This window comes from Orbicella franksi, chromosome 14, assembly GCF_964199315.1.
Source record: "Orbicella franksi chromosome 14, jaOrbFran1.1, whole genome shotgun sequence".
NCBI classification, from domain to species: Eukaryota; Metazoa; Cnidaria; class Anthozoa; order Scleractinia; family Merulinidae; genus Orbicella; species Orbicella franksi.
The window spans coordinates 21,280,725-21,303,886 of record NC_138158.1 but is presented as its reverse complement, the minus strand read 5'-3'; the positions used below and the strand labels follow the sequence as shown (position 1 = coordinate 21,303,886).

Sequence of the window (23,162 nt, the reverse complement as noted above, 5' to 3'; positions counted from 1 at the left end):
ACACTTCCTCAGTGAAACCTTTAAATGTTCGGTTCGCGCGTCTGTTCATTTGAAAGTAGCCTACAGAAGCGAAGCGCGCGGAAACTAGACGCACGCGCGCCGTAAGTCCGTAACTATATAATGGAAAACATTATTTAGGCCCTCTGGTTGCACAGTGGCGAGCCTACAAATGATTTCCATTTCTAATTGCTTCCGTGTGAAACTAACACCAGTGCTCTTCCTCAGACCTCTCACAGCGATGTCTGAGAGACTGTGGTCGGGAGAGTTAGTGCTTGATTGATGGCGAATTTTGCTGACCGGATCAGTGATTTTTACCGTAGTCTATCGAACTTCTTTCTCATCTTGATCGGTTTTATGATTTTCCCGTCACACTTACGTAGATGATAGAAAACACCGATGACGTTTTCACTCTACTGTTGAAACGATGAATAGGTAATTTGAATACACATCGTACAACAGGCCATCTCCGAGTTACCTTGTGGCTCTGTTTCAAAACCAGTCCTTGTTAAAGCCATTCAGAAAAGGAGTTTGATTTACATGAAATTGAACCTCTTGAGGGAACAAATTTTCATATGAACGGTTTGCTCGAAGACCCGTTTTTACACAGAGGCTAAAGGCAACTTGGAAATGGCCCATTCAGAGAGTATATGTACTTAAGCTTCAGCTTCATTCACATTTCCGGTTTACAGCGCTGAGTAGAACTCCTACTTCTATTCTTGATAGGAAGTGAAAATATAATTTTTGAGGATTCTTGTTACGTATTTACGGAATCACGCAAAACATGGACGGAGAACCGAAAAACATGCGCAGACAAAGGAGGTGACCTAGTTACCATGGAAACAGAAAAAGAATGGCAGTTCATCAATAAAGAGATTCAAAAACGTACGACACCCACTAAATGGTACATAGGATTGGAAAATATGGGACAGGAATGGAAGTGGGTAAATGGGAGGCCGCTGACGATCAGTAAATGGCAAGATGAGGAGCCATCTGGTCATGGTAACGTGGGAGAAATAGTAAAGGGATATAGGCCGAACACACAAGGCCTTTTCAATGATCTGCCAGGGTCAAATGGAAGGGCTTCCATCTGTGAAATACTTAAAGGTAATGCGATAATAGATAGATAGGATGAACGGTAAGACAGTTTGTTATACCTCCCAACTCAAACACCTTTTCCGATTAGAGGAGGACGTGTCACGTATCATGGGTCAAAACTCACTAACTCCCTAGGGAAACAATAACTTGAACTTTCGACTCGTACGTGATCAGGTCGTGCTCCTTGAAACCACGGCAAATTTGTGAGCCAGCCGGCGTCAAGCAAACGATTTCTTCGAAGTTTTTTTTCTGTTTTTGAGTTGGGAGGTACTCAATGTTCCTCTCAGCATTGAGGGTCTCGGGGAAACAAAACTCACCGTTTCCCTTGGGGCCAGCCATTAAGTGCTTATTGTTCCCCTATAGGACTTGATTTCAAGTTATTTTAAGGAATGGTACCCAGTTCTTCTGCAGCTAAAGTTACCACGCGCGTTACGTGGAAGTTTTCGTGGAGGACGTCAATCCGTGTAAAACCGCTTGCGCTGTTCACGCAAACAAACTGTGCGTCACAGGAGGGAGCTTAAGAAAGCACGACGGCGACGGCGAGGACAACGTCGATTAAAAAATGAATTTATATTTTACCTAAGAATCTCGCGATACCCTAAAGTCTTTTACTTTGTGTATCACTGTCACAACTACCACGAAACTGAATGTAGAACACATCGACAAATTCGAAATAAAAGTTTAAAAAATTTGGCCGTCGTGGCTTACGTTCCCCTGACAACGCAGAATTTGGTCATTTTACGTTGTTATTTTGCAGAAGACGGCTAAGAAATGTACCAAGAATTATAACGTTCGCGTACAGCCATTGTCTTCCTCATTAAACCTTTTATTTAGCCGCGACGTTGCCGTTGCCGTCGTGGTTTATTAAACTCCCTAGAATTGGCTTTTTCTCGACTCTGTTGGGATTTCCATATCCTGAGTAGTCTAAAAATAACTTGAGAGGGACTACCTTTAGTCTCTAACTCTTCATCTGCTCTTAGACAAGAGCAGACAGACAGCATCAGGTAGGGAGTGCTTGCATGTGAAATGGTAAGAGGGTGCCAAAAGACCTTCTGTCAAACTTACTGAAAATTAAATTCAGAGGATGAAACGTCGCTGAAAACAGCGTTTATTTGGAAACCAGATCTAAAAGCCTCGTTCTCATGGCCCTGAGAGACCATGGGAACGAGGTTGAAGCCTAATAGAACAATTTCGATATATTAAAATTCAGCCTAACACAATAGACCTCAGCACGAGGCTCTGGGGAATAAACCCCACAAACTCTGTGGTCATTCCCCAGAGCCTCTTACTGAAATTTATTGTTTTAGGCTGAATTTCAATATATTAAAATTGGTCTACTGGCAAAGATTTTAGTGGCTTTAAACAATGAGTCATTTTCACCGAAAGCGACATTTGGACCAAGTGATAAAAAAATATTGGTCAGGAATTGCGAGCCACCTTATTCAGTCTTGAATTAAATTTACCTCTGAACCCTTTCCACTGTTTTTTGTTTTTTTGTTTTTTTTGTTTTCTCATTTTTGACCTTTTTCAGTGTTGCCTTGATATGAACTAAATTTTGAAACCATAAAAGATTCCATTTTGTTCATTGGATAAATATACCCGGCGGGGGTACTCCTATATATAAATGACGGGGGTGTTCGTCGTACGTTTGGGGGGTTAAAAAAGCGTTTTTGGTACCGCTTAGGGTGTTTAGCCTCAAAAGGTCCACAGTTGGAGTTTTCGCGCTACTTTATAAGGTATTGAGCTGAAAAACGGTGGCTGGAGGTTTTGCACTCAAGCGAGTTCGCACTCACATCGAATCAACTAGCGATCAAGTGCTTAAAATGTATCATTCTCTTACCGAGCAAAAACGACGACATTTATTTTTTTGTCGTTCTTTAATCCATTGAAGGTGAAGGTGAAATCAAAACATAATGTTCATAATGTGTTCAGGGGTGCGACATCGGTAGGTGCGAACTCGATTGGATAGGAAACTGCAGGTAACATTCCGAAAAACATTTGAGAGGAGGTAATGTGTTGTTTAAGAATTGGTTCCTCCAAGGGATGAAAAAAACACACATACACCCACAGAACAAGATCTTAGTACCTGTTAGGGGTTCTTCTCAAATTTTCCCATGAGCACCACCGTCCTTTTTATATGGGGGTCTCCCGCGGGGAAATATATATCGAAGTATGTGCAAGAGGTCGTTCTTCAACTTAACTTATGTAACACTGAATTCTCGGTAAAGAATTCTAGCTAAAGACGGGATGAACTTAAGCATTGCACTGTTGTTGAAATTCTCTTTCGTAGAGTGGTGATTTCTTTTAATGTGGTAAATTTTAATTATTACTTCAGCATCGCCACCTTTGGTTACAGACATCAAACTTTACAGCATTGAGATGCACTCCTTCGAAATCTCTTGGGACATCCTGCATGCTTGTCAATCAACTAAACAAGTGACTGGATACAAAATAGTTTACCAACGCCGTACACAACAAGGAGTACTTGACGGCAATAATGTCACAATGACGGTTGAAAGAAATACCACAAATTACACAGTAGCTGGTTTGGAGAGAAATCAAACCTACTGTGTGAGAATTCTTGCTTACAACAAAAATGGCCACGGTCGCCTCAGCGACTGTACGGAAGTAAAGACGGCTACAGGTAACGCGATATCTTCCTGATAGGTCTGTATGTGGAGTTTTATTGACCGCGGTCATTATCTGTATTAACCAATCAATTTGATTAACGCAGTCCCTTCCAGGTAACTGACGTGACGGTGCAAGTTTGAAGCATCTTTTTCATTGTTATGTAGCTTATCTTTAGCAACATTGCTCCCCAGCACATACATAATGTTTATCTCTAAACTTAGTAATAATTATTATCATTTTAGAAATTGGAAAACCACTGCGGTGGGTGGAGCTTACTGACTACAACTGAACAACAACTAGCTTTGTTTGCATGACTATAAATACATACAGTGTTGCAAAAGAATTCATTAATTACAACTAAAACAGTAATGATTATCGTGAACATATAATAAGGTTATGATATGGCAATCAAGTTACATGGGTTTGATTTGAAAGAAGAATATAGATACATTTTCTATCTGTCTATAAAATTCATCTCTTAGAATAGAGTATTTAATGCAATACATAAGAAAGTGAGATTGATCTTCAATTTGATCAGATTCACAAATGGAGCAGAGTCCGTTAAACCTTGGAATTTGGGAATTTTGTCCTATCTACCAGTTTCAATACTTAGCTTGTGACTAAATATTATCATTGTTGTTGTTGTATTTTTTTTTTTTTTTTTTTGATGTTTTCACAGTTCTTTTGGAATGCCTATGGACATTCCTGAATTTTTTTGACCGACTTTGTTCGTGTATAGCTGTACTAAAAGATTCGAGTATTGTTTGTGTTTTATGTTTGTTTTCAAGACTGTCTACCAGGTTATATTCTATTCCAAACAAACTGCTACCTGCTTGTTGACGAGAGACCCCAAAACTGGTACAACGCAGAAATTGATTGCCTCAATCGCCACTCCGATCTACTTTATATACTGAATACCAGGGAAGAGGAGTTTATAGACTCACAAATAATGAATAGATCAGCAATCAGGGAAGTGTTCATTGGACTCATAGAAGACGAGAATGACATAAACAGATTTGTGAACTGGAGTAGCGGGAATACCCTTGAGTATACTAATTGGTACGACAGCCCTGCAGAGTGGGTCTCAAGTGGAACTGATTGTGTGGCGAAGAATACAAGTGTGCACGGTGAATGGAAGATTGTAAACTGTTTACAATCTTTGCCTTACATCTGCAAGAAAAAAGGTAAGACTACTCCCCTCTGGATGCGATATTATTCCATTCCATGGTTATTCCCGGTCTAAATCCGCAGGTACTCATTTATACACCTGGGTGGAGAAAGGCACTGTGAGAGTAAAGTGCCTTACCCAAGAACACAGCACGTTGACCCTGGCCAGGACTTGAACGCGAACCGTTAGATCCGGAGTCGAGCGTACTAACCATTTGGTTATCGCGCCTCCGAAAAAGGTGTGGCACCCGCCGACAGGGTTTGGATATGGTTTGACCGATAGCATAGAATTGGTCAAAAATGTACCTTTCAGCAGAGAGATGACGCGTACAATTAATTTTGAACGTTATTATTATCAATTGCTGATTAACGACTTGTTCATCCTTGACCATCCTCGCTCCGTTTTCGTTCGTTGTTACCTCTTTAGCGTTTTTCTAGCGAAATAAGTTGTTACACCGAGGTTTCCTGCATTTTGACGGTACGTAAGTTGATATGTCGCAAATATCATTCAAAATATCGAGACGTATCGAAATCTATTTACCTATTACTTTGTTGAGGAGTTTTAATAATAATTACTTTTTTATATTTTTGTTATTGTTAGGGTTTTATTTTAGCGACAGATACTGCTGGGAAAACGCCATAGGACTGGAAACTGGTGAAGTTCCCGACATTAACATAACCGCGTCGTCATACATCGACTCCAATCCCCCATCGGCTGCTCGGCTGGGCTTGCACGTAGGCTGGTGCCCAAAGAAAGTTGTCAATGCTTTCTTGCAAATTGACTTGGGTGTTCCTTACCGCTTGCCTGCTGTAGCGATCCAGGGTCGTTCAGATGGAAGCTTCGTAAAACGTTACGCCATCATGTTATCACTGGATGGAGGAAATTGGACAGAATTTGAGATGGTAGAATGTAGTTAAAATACAACTTGTCTTGTCAGTAAATTTTAAAGCAACAATGCACACATTCTTATATAATTATGATTGCACATACATCAGAATCATTGTGCCGTTACTAATCATCAAAGGTAGATCACAACACTGCATAATTACTATTTGGGCTCATCAAGTTTACAATTAAACGAGATTACCTTAGCTATTATCGATTTTACCGGTCACTTTCTCTTTCTTCACATCAGTTTTGGTTTCCATTGACAATGAGTATACAGTGTTTCGATACAGTGTTTCACCAAATTTCAAAACACCTGAAAGTTCGTCAACAATACTCCGTTACGACGTTACGCTTTGTACTTTCAATTCTCTTCTCGGTGTTTGGAAAAGTGGTAAGACACGGTCTCTCGTATTACATATACTAACCTCGACATAACGAAGGGCCAAGGGATTGACGAAATATGTTAGTTACAACGAGGTTTCGTTATATTGGGGTTCCTTTCAATATATTTTAGTAACGTAAACCCGTCTGTTCTTGCATGCTTCCCACGACTAATTTTTTGGCCAAGAAAGGAAGCCTCGAAGATCTCAAACTCAAAGGGAGCTTGTTGTATTTTTCAACATATCACCAGATGTAGTGCGATAGTATCACAAGGTTCCATAATTCTTTAGGGTACGACCTTTTATTAAGCGCGAATATCGAAAAACCGCGAAACAACGTTCAAAACATTTGATCACGACACCCCGGAGGAAAATAGCACTACAAATTTTGCGATAGTTAAAGAAATCTCGCGCGCTCATTGGCTAATTGTCATTGTCAATAGGCGGACAGACACGTAAATTTGTAATTTATGCCATGCAGCAACGAGCGAAAGCGGAGAATTTGACAATTTTCATTGTCAATAGACGGACAGACAAATGAATTTGTAATTTATGCGATGCGGCAACGAGCGAGAGCGGACAATTCGACAATTTGTTATCTTAAAAAACAAATTGACGTCAGTATTTCATGCGTCTGTCCAGTTATTAACAATGAATTTCTTGATAACATTGTCAAAGTAGTTGACGATGTTATGGGGAAATTCATGATCAAAAACAGGACAGACGCATGAAAAACTGACGTCGAATGGTTAAATAGCGCTCAGTTGCTAATTCAGCACAAACGAGTCACGAAAACTTCACAGGTAATAAATAGAAATTACTTCAACGAAAATGATCACAGGTAATGAAAAAAATAGATACAAAAATAGCTTAATTAAGACATATAGTTGCTCAAAAGACAATTTATCCAACATGTTAATTATATATCATTAACGTGAATTTTCTTGTCTATCGTTTTCCAGAAATTGAACACTGCTGGAAACTACTATAAAGCAAGAAAGAATTATCTAAACAGCAATGTGGTGGCACAGTTCGTTCGGTTTTATCCTGAAGCATGGCATCTATTACCTTGTATGAGAGTCGAGATCTACGGCGAACCAGCACAACCATTTCCACGTACGTAATGCTCACAATTCTTAAATCTACTGGGCTGTGTATTTAATTTAGTATCTACAGTTTTTCCTTTGATTTTAGCTTGGTTTAGCGTCGGATAACAGCTCTCGTAAGGTCTCGCATGAAATGCTTGATACCCTTTGAGAGGACAATAGAACAAACGACCGAAACAAATATGGCCCTTGCCCCAAAATAATAACAGCTTCTAAGAAACAAAAGAATTACCAAGCTTACTGGCTAAGATTAGTTAAGTCAACCATCGCCTACCAATTCAAATTCTTAAGCATCTTATGTTTAGCTTAAAACTTGTATCTTCTGGCTTGTTTTTTTTTTTTTTGAAACGTTCAAGTAGCTTACCTGTTCTTAATTGAGGCTGTTACCCATAAAGCATGTGTTTTTTAATTACTTTTTTACTCTGTGAAAAAAGTCAGTTGAGAATTTCGTTATTATCACTTAATAAGATGTTGTTTCTTTTGCACCACGCGAACTAGAGACTGATTTAATTTCTTTGAATCCTAAATCCGGGAATAACGCTGACCTAGCGATGGAAATGGAAGATAAGAGTGCGGAGGGAAAAAGACTGAGACGTCACCTCTTTCATAACCCCCGACATATTTATTTTTTATTATTTTCATTGCAGCTCCAACAAAATCACCTCAAATTCAAGGAGCATTTGGCATTGACGCAAGTACCATACAGTTAAATGTCATTCCCCCGCGGCCATACTATGCCGCGTATGAAATTACCGGGTACAACATTCGTTGCTGGAAGAGTGAAACAAATAGTGCATACCAAATAAAGACATTTCCTGCAGAAACTGCCACAGTAAATTTGACGGGCTTGGAAGTTTACACAGAGTACTGTTTGTCCGCGGCGGCAGTCAACAGTTACGGGACTGGGTGCTACGGTTCTTGTACGACTGCGATGACTAATGAAAGCGGTAATAGCATGAACGATAAATTTGATGATGTGCATGCCATTATTGAAGAATTATCAGAATGAAAGTAAGAGGACCTTTTAAAACAACATTAATTGAGCTTTAGATTACTATATGCCGATCATGTAACCATCCCATTTTAACTTAAGGTGGCTCCCTATAGTTTTACGATCGCACGAGCGCTGAGGAAGTCATATGCGCGCGCTCAAAGGAAAACGTCAGTGGTTTTCGATATTTTATTACGTCAACATAGCACAAAAAGCAAAACTGACAGTGAATTTCCTCGCGTTTCCTTCGGTGAAATTCCGTAAAATTTGGCAGATTGGTAGCAAATATTTTACTTTAGTCGGAGTTCGTTTTTCAGGGAAATCTAAAAGACCAGGTTTTTGCAGCGGTAAAAGACATAAATTTGAAAATATCGAAAAAACTGCCTTTACAAACCCTACTTTTTTCGTGTTTAAAATTCGCATCCCGCTGGAAGCGATGTGATGTAAAAATTTTGGAAGATTTCACCGAAGGAAATTCATGAAAATCACAAATAAAGCGATAAAAACAGTAAAAAAAAAACATTTGTTTGGGCATTTATAATTTAAGACTAAATCCCAAAATTTTAATAGAGATGATAGCAAAACACTAATTGATCATTGCTTATTACATGTAATAAGTTTGAGAGGACTAGGTGTGAAAGCGAATGCAAAAACATCACTCAAAACGTAACACTTGCGCGCGCAACGCCATAAATGATTACCCTATGGAGCCACCTTAATTTATGGTCTGGTGCCTGGAGGAGCTCAGTTATAATGTAATTTTTCACTGATGTGATTCTTGTTTCGGCTGAGTAACATTCAAACTTTGAGTATGTGAACCATTTCAATCCACTCTAGTTTGGTTTTTCAACCATCAGTCATGCGAATTACTACGAGGCTCCTGGCGCTGCTGTGCACGTTGGCTGCTCTCTACAATAATGCTCTCAAATTGAAACCATTGAAAGCTACCAGGAGCCCTATATTGAGAAAGCGCTGCCCTTTCAGTCGACTTTTAAGAGATTCATCACTATTGCATATAAGGCTAAGCCTGTTGTGGTTTCTTAACAAGGTGAGGTTTTGGAAAATGATATCGTACAATCTTCACTTGATAATGAATTTCCCTGTTTCATTTAATATTCTCCCCAGTCCCCGGCCAGCCACCGGCAAATATTACAGCACAAGCTGCAAACTCCACCTCGATCACAGTAAGTTGGCGTCCTGTCCCTCCAGGCCATGAGAATGGAGTAATCATTGGTTACAGAGTACTGTATGTCGACGAAAGCGAAACTCGACCAAGCCTCAATTCTTCCGTACAAGCCAATGTCTTTGTTTTCGAAGTGACGGGCTTGATGCCTTTTACAAATTATTGCATTCAAGTTTTGGCATTCACCAGACTGGGCGATGGAAATACGAGTGACTGCGCGATCATTTCGACTGCTGAAGGTGGTAAGTGCAATACATAACTAACGGAAAATCGTTTTTTTTTGAGCTATGAAGATATTTACCTTTGTTTAATTTTAGTGCTTCAGCGGGTGAGGTGAACCATAGGTAATTGAGAGAAATGGTTAAGAAGCCCGGTAACATCAAAGAAGCAAACAAACAGGCCAACAAAAACATACAACAAAGAACTTTGCTAGGTTTCATAACCATTTCCCTCTATATGACTATTGGTGAACTAAACACCGCCTTTACAAATAGTTTTGTTTCATTGCACCATGGTTAACAGAGGGGAATGGTTGTAAAGCCTAACGAACTTCAAAGGAACGAACAAAGATGACAAGGTAGTAATAGATGTCCAACAAAAGCAATTAAATGTAGACAAGATGATAGGTGCAAGTGCAGCCATAACACTACTGGAAAAACAGACCTGAAAAATTTTTCAGGCTTTGAACGGGATTCGAACCCACGACCTTTGCGTTACCGGTGTAATGCTCTCCCAACTGAGCTATCAAAGCCACATGAGAGCGGTCGTGTGTAGGCTGGCGACATCGCAAAGGTCGTGGGTTCGAATCCCGTTCAAAGCCTGAAAATTTTTTCAGGTCTGTTTTTCCAGTAGTGTTATGGCTGCACTCGCATCTATCATCATGTCTAAAGATGACAAGATTTATGTCAGAAACTGCACGACCGAGTAGAGTCGACATTTCAATGTTTTGCACCCATACACTATGCATGAGTTACGTAACCAAAACGTTTCTATAACAAACAACTATTTTGTTTGGTGCACAGTCAAGGCCAAAACGTGCAACTTCTCTAACTAACCATTGCCCTCTATTAACAAAGCTTTCCGGATCAAAAATGAAACACCTTTGATTTCAAACAAATTCGCAGAAAGTTGCCCTTAAAACTTATGTGCTTTTGACTGCACGAATCATTGTTTTAGAATTGCTACAAGTCGACTTTCAGTCGTAACGTGGAATTTTTTTTTTTAATAAACTTTATTGTAAACTTTTTTTTATAAACTGAATATGAGTCTTGAGGCCCCATTAGGGCGAGGGAGGACTGAGTATTTCACATTCCGTTAATTTTGGCCTAAATATCCCGTAATCGCTTAATTTAGCGTAATTTCAATTGCAAAAATAATAATTAACGATTTTCCTGCTCTACATCCCGTTTTATCTGATCCTAACGTCCTATCAATTTTCCCCCAAATATCCCGTACCCTAAAAAACGCCTAATAAGACCTCAGTCTTCCCTGCAAGAAACTTGAGCGACGAAGTTGCCAAAAACGAAAACAGAGTTTTGAGAAAGTTGATATCTTTTGCGTGCTGTTAAGGTGCTGGTATAGGTACCATCGATGCTTAGCAAAGCGCTACCCTACATCAAAAGGTCATACTGTGATGTGAATCAAAGGTGATCAAAGCCGTTCAACTGATTAAAGTTGGCCAATAAGCTTTCTACTGGTGGCGCTGATATTTTAATTATCTCTCATCAGTTCCCAGTTCGTCTCCCGTGAACATTACAGTACACACAACAAACTCGACGTCACTCTCAGTAAGCTGGAACCCAGTTCCCCTTGGTTTCGAGAATGGTGTGATCACTGGTTACAAAGTCTTTTATGTGGACCAGGCCAACTCTGTTGCGAAGCTCCATAAAAACGTTCCGCCTTCGACGTTATCAGTCAAACTTAGTGGTCTGTTGGTTCACACTAATTACTGTATCCAGGTGTTAGCGGTTACACGGAGAGGTGATGGACCGCTGAGCGATTGCATCTTGGCCAAAACTGCTGAAGGAGGTATGCAATAGGCCATTTCCGAGTTACCTTGCGCCTCTTTTTCAAAACGAGTCCTGGTGTAAAACGTTTCATATGAAAGTGAGTTTGACTTGCGTGAAAATAAACCTGTAGGGGGAACACATTTTCATACGAATGATTTCGCACAAAATGACTCGTTTTGACACAGAGGCAAAAGGCAACACGGAATTTCTCGTGCGAAAGAGTAAAGGACGACTTAAGCCTACTCTGGAACCCACAGTCACTATGACTTTTGACAGCGTGAGACAATTTTGGGGCGATTACGACGTTTAATTAAATTGGCAGTGAAAACATGGCGACGTTGGACGATTTTACGCAACTTCAAGCCACCAAAAACAAAGCTGTAGAGATTTTAAACTATACTTTGACAAAAGTTATGACGAAACTCATTGTCAATAACAGGACAGATGCGTGAAAAACTGTCGTCAATTTGTTTTTTACAATAAATGATCGCATACAGTTAAAAATTCATGTGTCTTTCCGCTTATTGACATGAGAAAATTGGCCAATGAACGCGCGAGAATTTCTGCAGTTATTGTAATAAAGTGTTTCGAATCTACATTTATACCATCAACAAGCAAATTAAATAAATGACAATTGTTATACTTAAAATTTTAAGCACCAGAATTTAAGAGACGTCTTTCGTTTCTTTTTAATTTCCTCATCTACAGCACCATCAGCAGCTCCTATCAACCTATCAGCGTTCAGCTCTGACTACAGCACGGTCATTTTGTCCTGGGACCCAGTTCCCGAAAGTCACGTAAATGGCGAGCTTTTAGGTTACGCAGTGGTCGTGAATGGATCCGGCAACTTCTTGTTTGCTGCTCCGTGTTTCTCGTCACTTGAGCTTAGCGATGTGAACATTTCAAGGGACACATGTATCCGAATGGCCGCTATAACTAGAGTCGGGATTGGGCCGATGACGAATTGCACACAAATTGATTTCGGTAGGTTCAGCTTTTGTCCTTGTACCGCTATAGCTGGGTAGTAACCCTGCCATTTTGGTAAATCTTTCTCCGGTTATTACATTCCCATAAGGAATATAAACCACATCAGATCTTATAAGACGCGTTAATGCCAACTAGAAGTTGATGGTAGTTAAATTTGAGTTACTTTTATTAATGCCTGAACATCCTCCGGGGAGAAGGGGGGCACAAATGTCTCGGTTTTAATCCAGGAAAATGACATTTAAAGATTGGCAGCACTTCATCAGAACAGAAACATGGCAAGTAATGCTTCGACAAAAAGGTTGACGCTCAAAATGTTACTTTCTCGTATTCGCCACAATTAGACAAAGCCTAAACACAGTGGTCGTTTCTGGTTGCTGCCATAAAAGACATAAAATTAACCAACCGGCCATAATCTTGGATATCGCGGGCTCACTAAAACATCGCAACGGTAATTATTCCCCTTTGTGGTTATAAGGCCACGCCACGAAAAACCTTTTCTTTCTCTGTCAGCGCCCGACACCACTTCACCGAAAACAGCTGCTTCGACAGCAATGAGTTTAACAAAAATCAAGGTCACGTGGAAACATGGGACGAGAGAAGGATTGAAGGGAGATTTGGATGGTTTTTACATCAAGTATCAAGCCATCCGTGTCGGCGGTGAACCAGTTGAAGACCAACTTGCTCAGCCAAAGTATACTGTGATAGTTTGTGCTAATGTAAATGAAGTACTTCTTACCGATCTCAAGTCTTACACTATGTACAAGATTCAAGTGGCAGTTATAACACCCAGCGGGATAGGAAACTTCAGTGAGCCCATATATGGAGGTAGATTTTACGTACAAATATACTTCAAAGTTAATTACAAAAATAACTCGTAGTTATATCATGTGCTAACTCTATTCTAACAACTTAGAGATAGATTATTGAGGAGAATAACTATCTTATTAGTCAGCTTTGCAAGATGTCAGACGAATCTCGGTCGCCTGATTATTACAGTAGAGAATCTTTTGCAGGAAAAAAAAGGCGACTAGCACATTTACCCATAATTCGTAACGGACGAAAATATCAACGCATCATTTTACACACTTTTGCACGTTTCATTTAAATGGGGCCTCTTCAGTTAAATAACAACGTTGAAAAAAACTTATTACGTGCATACAATAGTAGCATGAACCCGCAGGTAGTACGCACATGGAGTACGGCATGGTACGTTTGAGGTCACACTTGGAAAAAAATAAATAAATAAAAAATAAAATAAATTAAAATTTTATCCGTCAAAAAAAAAAAAATGGTACGTTTGAGTGTCGAAAAGTAATTGTTTTTATATCAGCTACGCTACACGGTTGGCCTAGAAAACTCGCGCCGCTTTTTTATTCAATCAGAAGTCAAACCAAAACCAATTATGACTCGATCGTACACGTTTTCCCGCCCTTTTTGTCAGCTAATTAGTTCTAGTTTTAATTGGTTCATTGTATTGTCTGTGTCCTTTGTGATTGGCTAGAGTGATTTTCCTTTTCTTTTGCTTTTACGACATTAAATTGAAAACAGCTCTAAAAAGAGTACAGAAAACTTCAAATCTATGGCATGCACAATGTCGTTAGTGTAGGGACAAATATTGCCAAAAATATGACTTTTTTGTGGCTGTGTTAGGTTTGCAAGATGTTGCGGTAGATAAAATGCGCTCTTCCTTTTTCTTACGGAGGATTCAGCAAGAATACAACGTAAAAATAAAGTAGCGGATTATGAGAAAATGAAACACATTTTTGCGTAATTACATAAATTCTTCATAAATCTCAGGATCACACCCTGCAGCTCCCGGTCTCCCGGCAGCTATTTTCTTACTGTCTACAAAAACCTTTGTCTTGCGGAAATCAATTGTTGTCTTTTTGACCTTACTCGTTTTCTAAGCTTGTTTTATTACTAACAACAATATTTCCATCTTTGCTCAGAAACTTGTCGATGTACAGAACACTTAAGTGTCACCTTAGTGCAAAGCCCCTTAGATTCATCAGGATTAACCTCCCTCGCCGGTGTCATCACTGACTTGTTAACCACCACGTGTGGTGCATGCGACGAACACAACGTCACGAAGTTAGTCTCCGCCGACAGCGTCGCGGAAGAGAAGATATCTTTCCCCGTGACCAAGACCCAGGCTTTCGGCGACACAGAATACAGCAAGTTCATTCCGGTTATTAATGTCCCTGGTATTGTGGTTATTGGAAAGAGAGGCACTGACAGAGGTCTGCTGACAAAAGTCATGGCAAGCTCCATTTTTCATTCTTGGCCCGTTTTCCTTTTGACAATGGTAACAGCTCTTTTGGCGGGAATTATCATTTGGATTCTGGTGAGTTGCCCTGGCCTTATTTTAACCTTTCATTCACAGCAATGCTAAAACTCAGAACAAACATCTCATGAAAGTACTTCAGTGCTTGCTTGCGTTTTATCAGCTGTATACGGCAACCGGTAGCATTACCTCGTACAGAATAATAAATAGTACCAGATGAAAGCACTGCTCAATAGCTTTCATTTGAATGGTCACACACGAGGGTTTTATCCACAGACTTAAGAGTTACAACCACCTTGTACAGCATAATAAACAGTACCACATGAAAGTACTGCTCAATAGCTTTAATTTGAATGGTGACACACTAGGGTTTTATCAACAGACTTAGAACCACCTTGTACAGCATAATACAAAGTAAAACGTTGTCGGTGAGGAGGGGGCGGTACAAAACACTTGTGATAGTATACCATAAGGACGATCAAATCCAATGTGGTTGCATTCCATGACTCTTACATGCAGTTCATTTCCCCTTGCAGGACTCCAGTTCCAATCAAGAACAATTCCCTCGAACTTTTTGCAAAGGAGCTGGTGAGGGTTTCTGGTGGTCGGTCATTACCTTTTCAACAGTCGGGTGAGTTGAAATATGACTGACCCTAAGCTAGCTCCTCACTTTAGCAAGCAAGTCTATATTTCCTAACTGAACGCTCCTTTATCACATTAGCTCATTATCGAGTTGTCTTGAGCCTTTCTATCAAAGCGAGGTCTGGTGCACAACCATTCATATTAAAATGAGTTTAATTTTCATGTGGATGAAATTTCATTTTCATATGAGAGGATGGACACCAAGACTCGATTTGTGAGAGAGACTAAAGGTAATTCGGAAATGGTCTATAAGCAATCCTCTGTATGAAAAAGATGGCGACTGGTACATTTACCCATAGTACACGGCGCACGAAAACCTAGCATACACAAGATCGAAAGAGAAGGACAAATATTGCAAAAATATGGCTTTCATTCTACTTTATAGGCTGTGTAAGGCTTACACGTTATTGTGGTAAATGTACAGCCGCTATCTTTTTTGGCTTAGGGCTTTGTCCCTGGCCTCGCCGAATATCAGCCGATATATGGAAACCTCGCATTTTCAGCTTATCTTGTTAAGTATGAGGGACCCGGATTAAGTGTTTGTTCTATTTCTCGTAAACAGATATGGTGACCGTTGTCCCAAGTCCATACCAGCAAAGGTATTTGCGGTGGTCTGGTTTCTGATTGGACTCGTGATTTTCTCGCTTTTCATTGGCTCATTGACAGCAGTACTTACCGTTACAATCGTTTCAATGGATTTATACGGTGCGAGCGCCACCAGCTCTAGCGACGGCAAGGTATTGAGTGTGGTGTCAACACTCTGCAGCAAACTTAAATAAAAATGAGTTTTAATATAGATAACTGACTGAACTTTCGACCAGAAAATCCTGGCATAGCTAGTCAAACTTAGCCACAAACGAACAAAACTTCTCAAGATGCCCGCACGTTGTCGAATGTTTGGAGCAGAACATTCTTACTTCGTTTATCAGTTGAGTAAGTCGTGACGGAGCTTTGGTGAAGAAGTTTTGGCCTTAAAATACAGTGTTGACAGGGGTAACGTTCCTCGTTTCCAACGGCTCTGCGTCGCCTACGATTTCGCGCGCTTTGCTGCTATGACGCCAAAAGCCCACAATTTGCCATTGGAAACGGATCCAGTTGTCTGTGACAACAACACGATTTTAACCTTAAACTGCCTGGTCACCAAACGTCCGTCGCGTTTTACCCAACTGATAATCATAGTAAAGTAGCCGAAGACAATTGCGAGTTTCATTCCGCATGGAACTCGCGAGTGTCTTCGGCAGTTGCTTCTCCATCGAAAAAAAATTGAGGACAGCATTGTTGGAGAGGGTCAGGCATATTCCTAGACAGGGATAAGCTCGACTGTCAAATAAGACACCAATACAGATATTCAATGAAAATTCTTTGAGTAGCTAGAATATGTAGAATATCGTTATTTTTCGTTCATTACAGATTGCGGTAGTTGCGAACTCTTCTGAACATCAGATGGTGGTTAAGAAATTCCGAAACAAGATAAATATCGGTGAGTACGTAGCGTATTATCCACGCGCTGTCATTGGCGAACAAGCCCGCGATGTAAGAAAAAATATTCAAATGTTACTGTTTATGGTGGTCAATGCGCGTGCTTAGCTATACCTAGCTAGTTTACAGGCATGCCACTTAAACTGAAAGAAACAAATGTATCAACTAAACATAATAGGCTTAAAAATTCCAACTAGTACTGGCGGGAGGCAGACTAGTTGGCTATTTACAAGCATGACCGAGGAGTTGAACTAGGGTCTACCAAGAAACAACTCCAGCTTATTGGTCAGAGCGGGACTTGAACGCGAGACCTCCGGATTTCAAGTTCTGTGTCCTAACCCGGTTGAATTCTCACATTTCTTGTCTAAGTTTGTTTCAAATTCATGCATATTTAAGATGGCTACCAACGGTTTCCAAGATTTTTCAGCCCTTCTTCTTTAACGAATCGATACCACCGCTAATTTTTAGTTGATGGCATACAAATATACTATATTTAAACAAATGCCGAATCATCGGTGAACAATGATTAGGCATTGTCCAATGTTTGGCCATTTTTTAAATGTCAATATCGCCACATCGACTGAAAGATAATCGCAATACTGACCTATCAAAGGAAAAGTGCTGAAAAGTGTTGAAAACCGGTGGTCAGCCACCTTTTCAAACTCTTTAGTCACGAAAGGAAATCATAACCTCGAAATTTTTGGACTTTTACGAATTTTATTTCTACGTTTTCTCATTATTTGGTAATAAAACTCAGCTATAAAAACGAACATCGTTTCGACCTCTCCGAGGTCATTTTCAAGTTCAAGTAAACTATAAAATAACATACAAATATAAAAGTCTTAAAAAGAAATGGCAATGTAAAAATCTTAAAGCATGTTAACATGCATAGTTACAATTAGTTTTAGTTTCGATCGAGAAGATGTGAAATATTGACCTTATTTCCGACAGCTCAAAGTTCGTAAAATATATTCCTTTACGCGTCCTATTTTCAACTCCCTTCTTGGTGTTCGATAAAATGTGGTCAAACACGGTCTTTCGGTCTTGATATCTTACCTAAACTACATATCATTTGACCAGAGTGACTTCACTGCAGGATCTACGTTTCCGGATGTAAACTCGATGGTGGAAGCTTTACAAAGCGGTAACATATCTTCAGTGTTACTGGAGATGTACGTTCCTGTCAAGAGAAAAGATCTGTTTAACAACTCCTGGTTTGTGGTCAAGCAACTTCTAGAGGCAGAAATAACTCATGGAGTTCTACTCCAAGGGGCGGGGGTCTCAAAATTGGCGAAAGAGATGAAGAATTTAATAGCGACGAACAACATTCAGACAAAATATTTAGCACAGCAAAACGACGTCGTGGATCAATCTGAGGTAAGACTTGAAACAACCAGTGCAATATCGATAAACAGCTCATTTCTCCTTACAAGGATCTCATATTACAAGTAGGCATGTGAAGAGAATATGCAACTGGACGCCATTAAGGCCCGATTAGGGGTTTTCGGGATACGGGATATAGGGGTGAAAAACTGACGGAATACAGGATATCCAAGGGGGAAATAAATGGGATATGGCATATTTAGATCAGATAAAACGGGATATCGAGTAGAAAAATCGTTAATTTTTGCAATTGGAGTTAACGGGATGGGGGATATTTAGGCCAAAAATTCTCGGGATGTGGGAAACTCAGACCCCCCCCCCCCCCCTCCCCGCTCCCCGCCTAATGAGGCCTCACTGGCTAGGAAATGGTCAATCGGAGACATTTTTTTGTGAGAAAAGTACCAACCAATCATTGGCAAAAGCTTCTTGGTCGATCTACAACTTAAATATGTAGACTCGTAGATGCTAGTCGATATAATTAGGTTACGGTTGTTATTTGATTTTAAAAGCCAATTATCAAGTAGATCAGTTAGGTTCTTCGGTAAATATTCTTTTTTTCTGCTTCCTCTACGCTTTCAATTCAGGTTGACTCGTCGTCTGTGGTTTTCTTTGAACCAAGTAGTCCTTACTTCCTCAACACCATGGTCATCAGTATCGCGCTTTTGTTCTTTGCCGTGTTATGTGGCCTGTTTTATCAATCCATCTGTTACAAACGGCTGTGTAGGGAACCTGGTACCCAAGGTATGTTAAATTGGCCATCAGCTGAGTAGATATTTAGTATATAAGCCAAAATTTGGCACCTGTTTCTGTTGAGGGACCTGATTTGGTACTTTTTCACGTATGCCTTCACGTCACTGACTGACCGTCCAACCCATTCGGGCCGGCTGGCTAATTAACGGGCTGGTTGACTGGTTAGCTGGTTAGCTGACTGACTGACTGACTGACCGACCTACCGCCGACCGAACGACCTACTAACTCATTTACGGGCTGACTGACTGGATGGCTGCCTAAATGATTGTCCGAACGACCTTACTGCTGACAGGCCAGCCGGCTGGCTGGCTGGCTGGCAGACTGGCTGACTGACTGATTGACTGACTGATTGATTGACTAACTGTCTGTCTGTGTGTCTGTCTGACTGGTTGGCTGGGTGACTAGCTTGCTAGCTGGCTGCCCAGCTGGCAGACTGAATGGCTGGTCACAGCCGTCCAGAGTGGTTAGAAGGCGGTTGGCTTGCTGGTTTGCTGACTGCTTGGCTGGAAGGAAGCCTGAAGTAATCATGAAAACTTTACTGACATTACTATATATTTCAGGAACATGCAGATGTGGCATCATGAAGAGGGATATCACAGAATCAGTGGAGAAGTTCTATCACGACTTTTCTAAAACATATCATCGACTGCGTGAGAAATACAATATAAAACCTGCTAACCATGTCACAACAACAGACACGTGTACAGAAAAAGCCGTGAGGAAAACATTGACTTACACGCCATAGCAAAGCTAAGGATCGAGAAAATGTTGAATTTTCACTCAGCACAGAAGGAAAAACTTGATCTCTCATGAGATTAGTTAGCACGTGAAAGGCCACAGCAGTTGTTAGAAACAATCGTGGAAAGGCGCGGGGTTTTAAATCTTCAAGTGCCAACCATGCTCTTGCATTAGTGTCTTTGACCAATCAGTAAATGTAGATATATATATAAGGAAAGACCGTTGCATAATTAAGCAATGGAGCACTTTTTCCGTGTTTACATAGCCTCATCTAAACTCGAGGGGGGTTGGGAGAATTCGAGACAGTTGTGCAAACTCGAGACGCAGTCGAGGCTTTGCGTAACTTTCGAGAATTTTCCCATCCCCACGAGTGTTTAGAAAAGGCTATGTAAACACGGAAAAAAGTACTCTAATACTTTAATAAAATATTTCTCAAAAATACGCGCGAATATAAAACGTCACATCTATTTTTACATACTTTCATCTAATCGCACCTATCGACCGATGAGAGCGCGCGTAGTATCCCAGGTATCTTATGATGCCCCATGTTGGTCTTTGTTCCTTGGCCAGATGGTGAAAATGTCGTAGAAGTAATAGAACAATAATATCAAAAAGATTCGTTTTTCGCATAGAAGCAAATCTATCATAGACCACTTTATCCACATTGGTAACTCTGGCAGTCCGGAATCAGCAAGAAATATTTGTATACACTAACATCACTACTTTTTCATTTAAACTGCAAATCAACTGAAGAAGTTAGTTAGACCTCTTGTCTTGTATCTTTCAATTGTTACACTCCTGGGAGAGCTTTTCGAATTTCTCTATCTCTGTTTGAAATTTTCAACATGTGCAATTTAGCCGATCACTGATCGCTGCTGCTTACAGCTTTGATGTGTGTTATCCTTTGAAAACTCTACATTTCAAATACGTGTATGTACAAAACGCCGTTGGTGAAGACTTCTCATGGTGGGATACGTAAATCCAGGTAAAAGCACCAATACTAAAATAGAAGAAAGAATAGATTTTCAGCGAGACCCCACAAGTCTGAACAATCTTCCCAAGTGCTTCAATGCCAACTTTTTGTCTTTTCAGTCGTATTAATAACGGCCCTTTTCACGGCTAGCTTTTCTAATTTGCATTACAATTTAATCCAAAGCGGTTGCGAGGCAATTTCGGGCAAAAAAGTGCAAAATTACTCGAAATTGCCTCGCATACATGTTGAATTATTTTGTAATGCAAATGAGAAAAGCTCACCGTGAAAAGGGTTAGCACGATCTTTCAAAGCCGCTAAAAGCACAGAAGGCTCAGGATCCTATCAAGGTCCCAACAAACAGGAGGCGCCGGAATGGAGCTTTAGCGTTTTTGGAAGGGAAAAGTCCAACCTGCGTTGTAAGTCACATTTGTACCAAGAATCAACAATATTAACATCTAGTTATTAATATTATTATTTCCCCTCTGTTCTGTCAACTAATGACAAACAAGTGGCAGAAAGTAGTTGCTTTCTGAGACCTAGCTATTCTAGTCCGTTTCTCAAATTCAATAAGCTTGTTTTGTAATATACATTGAGAAATACAAATAGCTGATTCGCACATAGATGATTAATATTAGGAAAACCAAGAATCAACAAACAAACTTCTTTTACTTGAATCATTAAGAAGGCAACAAAAGCCAGTTGTGTTATAATTTTATTGCGAACTTTTTTTCCCTCTTTGTCACACCAATAATGTACCATTTTGGAATACCAGATGTTTCGATGCTGAGTCATAATGACACACTCTCAATCGTTTGTCCTATGGCGAATAATCGATTTATAGAATCCACATGAATGCTCCATAGTTTCTTATCATATCTTATAACAAAGCATTTAAGCATTCATTTAATGTTTGCCTGAAGTAAAATGCAAAGATATACATTTCAAACTCGGTCGCAATTTTCAAGTGTTCGTGAAATTAACTTTATCAGAGCTGCGATAATTCACGCACCGTATGTCGTGCAGGAAGTCTCTGAACCGTTGCTATTGCGAATTACTAAGAGATAGAAATATCTCCTCCCACCAGTGTTGCAAATGTATTGATATAGATGAGCGTTCGTCAGTATTCGACAGCCGCAGAAAGACTAAACAGTAAATAGTCTAAAAGCTTTTTATGGCTTCAGTCGGACGGCGGAGTTTCGCCTCCTGCGCAACGCTGTATATGGGAGGGAGAATTTCATGACAAAGACAAGATCGAAGAGGTCCTGTTTCGGTTCTGGTCATTTTCCGAAATTTTAGGTCGGTTTTTATCTTCGATTTTTGTTCTTAAAATCGAGTAAAAAACCAGGTATAAGAACCTGCATTGTGAGGACCTGTTAGGCTAAGACTCTCCATTTAGATAGCCTTTACATGAGAATCTGTTATCCCATTCATATAAAAACCTGTTTAGGCTACTTTGGAAAACTACAGTTTCTTATGCATGGGTTTTTCTATTTCCGGTTTTTCGGTCTTGACATCTGAGTGTTACGGTTTTCGATTTTTTTTCCCTTTTTCTACGATTCTGTATTCATTGCGTCTTCAGTCAACAACACTGTTCTGACAGTCAAGATAACTATGGAAAAGCAATAAGCCTATACTTTTATGAATACAGGCCCAGATATCATTTCAGCAAGTGATATGCAACCCACTCTTCCACAATTGTGCAGAGGGCACGTGAAACTAGTGGGTAACTACAATCTTTTTTATAAGAATATATTCTATAAGAATATCCAGGCTGAAATTTGCGAAATTTTGAGAATATTTTAAGAAAAAACCCAAGGCTGAGATTTTGAAAAGAATACAATTTTGTGTGTTGAAAATTTGTCAATACAATACAATTATATGCTTTTAACTGAAACCGTATAAAATGTTTCCGTTCTCTAAACGGCAAAACTGTCCAAAAAAAGCAATAAAACAGCACTAGCCGTATGTTCGATGCTGCTGATAACATTTCTGCAAGAAGCTATTTGCATCATATTAGGCTTAAATGCCTGCAGACTGACTCCAAAATTACTTCAACACCAGATAAAATACATTCCAAATCAGAAATGTCATATGCTATAATCTAACAATATTCACAAGAATATTTCCAGACTAAAATCGGCAGAAAAATAAGAATTTTTCCGCCCAAAAGACAATATCCTTATTTAAAAAAAGGTGTAGTCGTAGATTTATGTCACAAGATTCTATTTCTGAATGATCTCCTGCCTGAAGAATCCACATTTAATGAAATGCATCGCGAGTGCTTTTTGTCGGTAGAAAGGACTTTGATCGGTCGAGAAAATTTTGCATTCGAGAAGTTTTCATTCGAAAGTTGACGCTAATTAAATAGTTTTAACATCCTGATTCGAATGACAGCGAAATAATTATTCACGGCCAGTGTACTTTCATCAGTCATGTCTTAAAAGTCGGTCGAGAAATCAAAAGTACTGTTTCAAT

At 39.8% G+C, this 23,162-nt stretch overlaps 5 protein-coding genes across 5 annotated transcripts; all 5 read left to right on the top strand.

Moving 5' to 3' along the window:
- Window positions 1-660: 660 nt before the first annotated feature.
- On the top strand, window positions 661-3,981 carry LOC145468312 (uncharacterized). The gene is made up of 2 exons (XM_081452011.1): window positions 661-1,104; window positions 3,431-3,981. Exons 1-2 carry the CDS (start codon window positions 834-836, stop codon window positions 3,757-3,759), a joined length of 600 nt encoding a protein of 199 aa, XP_081308137.1. The 5' UTR covers window positions 661-833; the 3' UTR covers window positions 3,760-3,981.
- Window positions 3,982-4,143: 162 nt separating this feature from the next.
- LOC145467299 (pancreatic beta cell growth factor-like) lies at window positions 4,144-5,811 on the top strand. Its single transcript, XM_081450842.1, has 3 exons — window positions 4,144-4,147; window positions 4,515-4,910; window positions 5,495-5,811. The coding sequence occupies exons 1-3, from the start codon at window positions 4,144-4,146 to the stop codon at window positions 5,809-5,811; spliced, it is 717 nt and encodes a 238-aa protein (XP_081306968.1).
- A 1,295-nt stretch (window positions 5,812-7,106) lies between these two features.
- Window positions 7,107-9,579, top strand: LOC145467298 (netrin receptor DCC-like). Its single transcript, XM_081450840.1, has 4 exons — window positions 7,107-7,278; window positions 7,916-8,215; window positions 9,385-9,443; window positions 9,556-9,579. The coding sequence occupies exons 1-4, from the start codon at window positions 7,236-7,238 to the stop codon at window positions 9,577-9,579; spliced, it is 426 nt and encodes a 141-aa protein (XP_081306966.1). The 5' UTR covers window positions 7,107-7,235.
- LOC145468318 (netrin receptor DCC-like) lies at window positions 9,061-11,938 on the top strand. Its single transcript, XM_081452018.1, has 2 exons — window positions 9,061-9,684; window positions 11,171-11,938. Exons 1-2 carry the CDS (start codon window positions 9,588-9,590, stop codon window positions 11,479-11,481), a joined length of 408 nt encoding a protein of 135 aa, XP_081308144.1. The 5' UTR covers window positions 9,061-9,587; the 3' UTR covers window positions 11,482-11,938.
- Window positions 11,939-12,055: 117 nt separating this feature from the next.
- On the top strand, window positions 12,056-19,842 carry LOC145468328 (uncharacterized). Its single transcript, XM_081452032.1, has 9 exons — window positions 12,056-12,435; window positions 12,949-13,263; window positions 14,388-14,782; window positions 15,259-15,353; window positions 15,927-16,101; window positions 16,775-16,844; window positions 17,940-18,220; window positions 18,811-18,967; window positions 19,537-19,842. The coding sequence occupies exons 1-9, from the start codon at window positions 12,375-12,377 to the stop codon at window positions 19,719-19,721; spliced, it is 1,734 nt and encodes a 577-aa protein (XP_081308158.1). The 5' UTR covers window positions 12,056-12,374; the 3' UTR covers window positions 19,722-19,842.
- The last annotated feature ends 3,320 nt before the right edge of the window (window positions 19,843-23,162 follow it).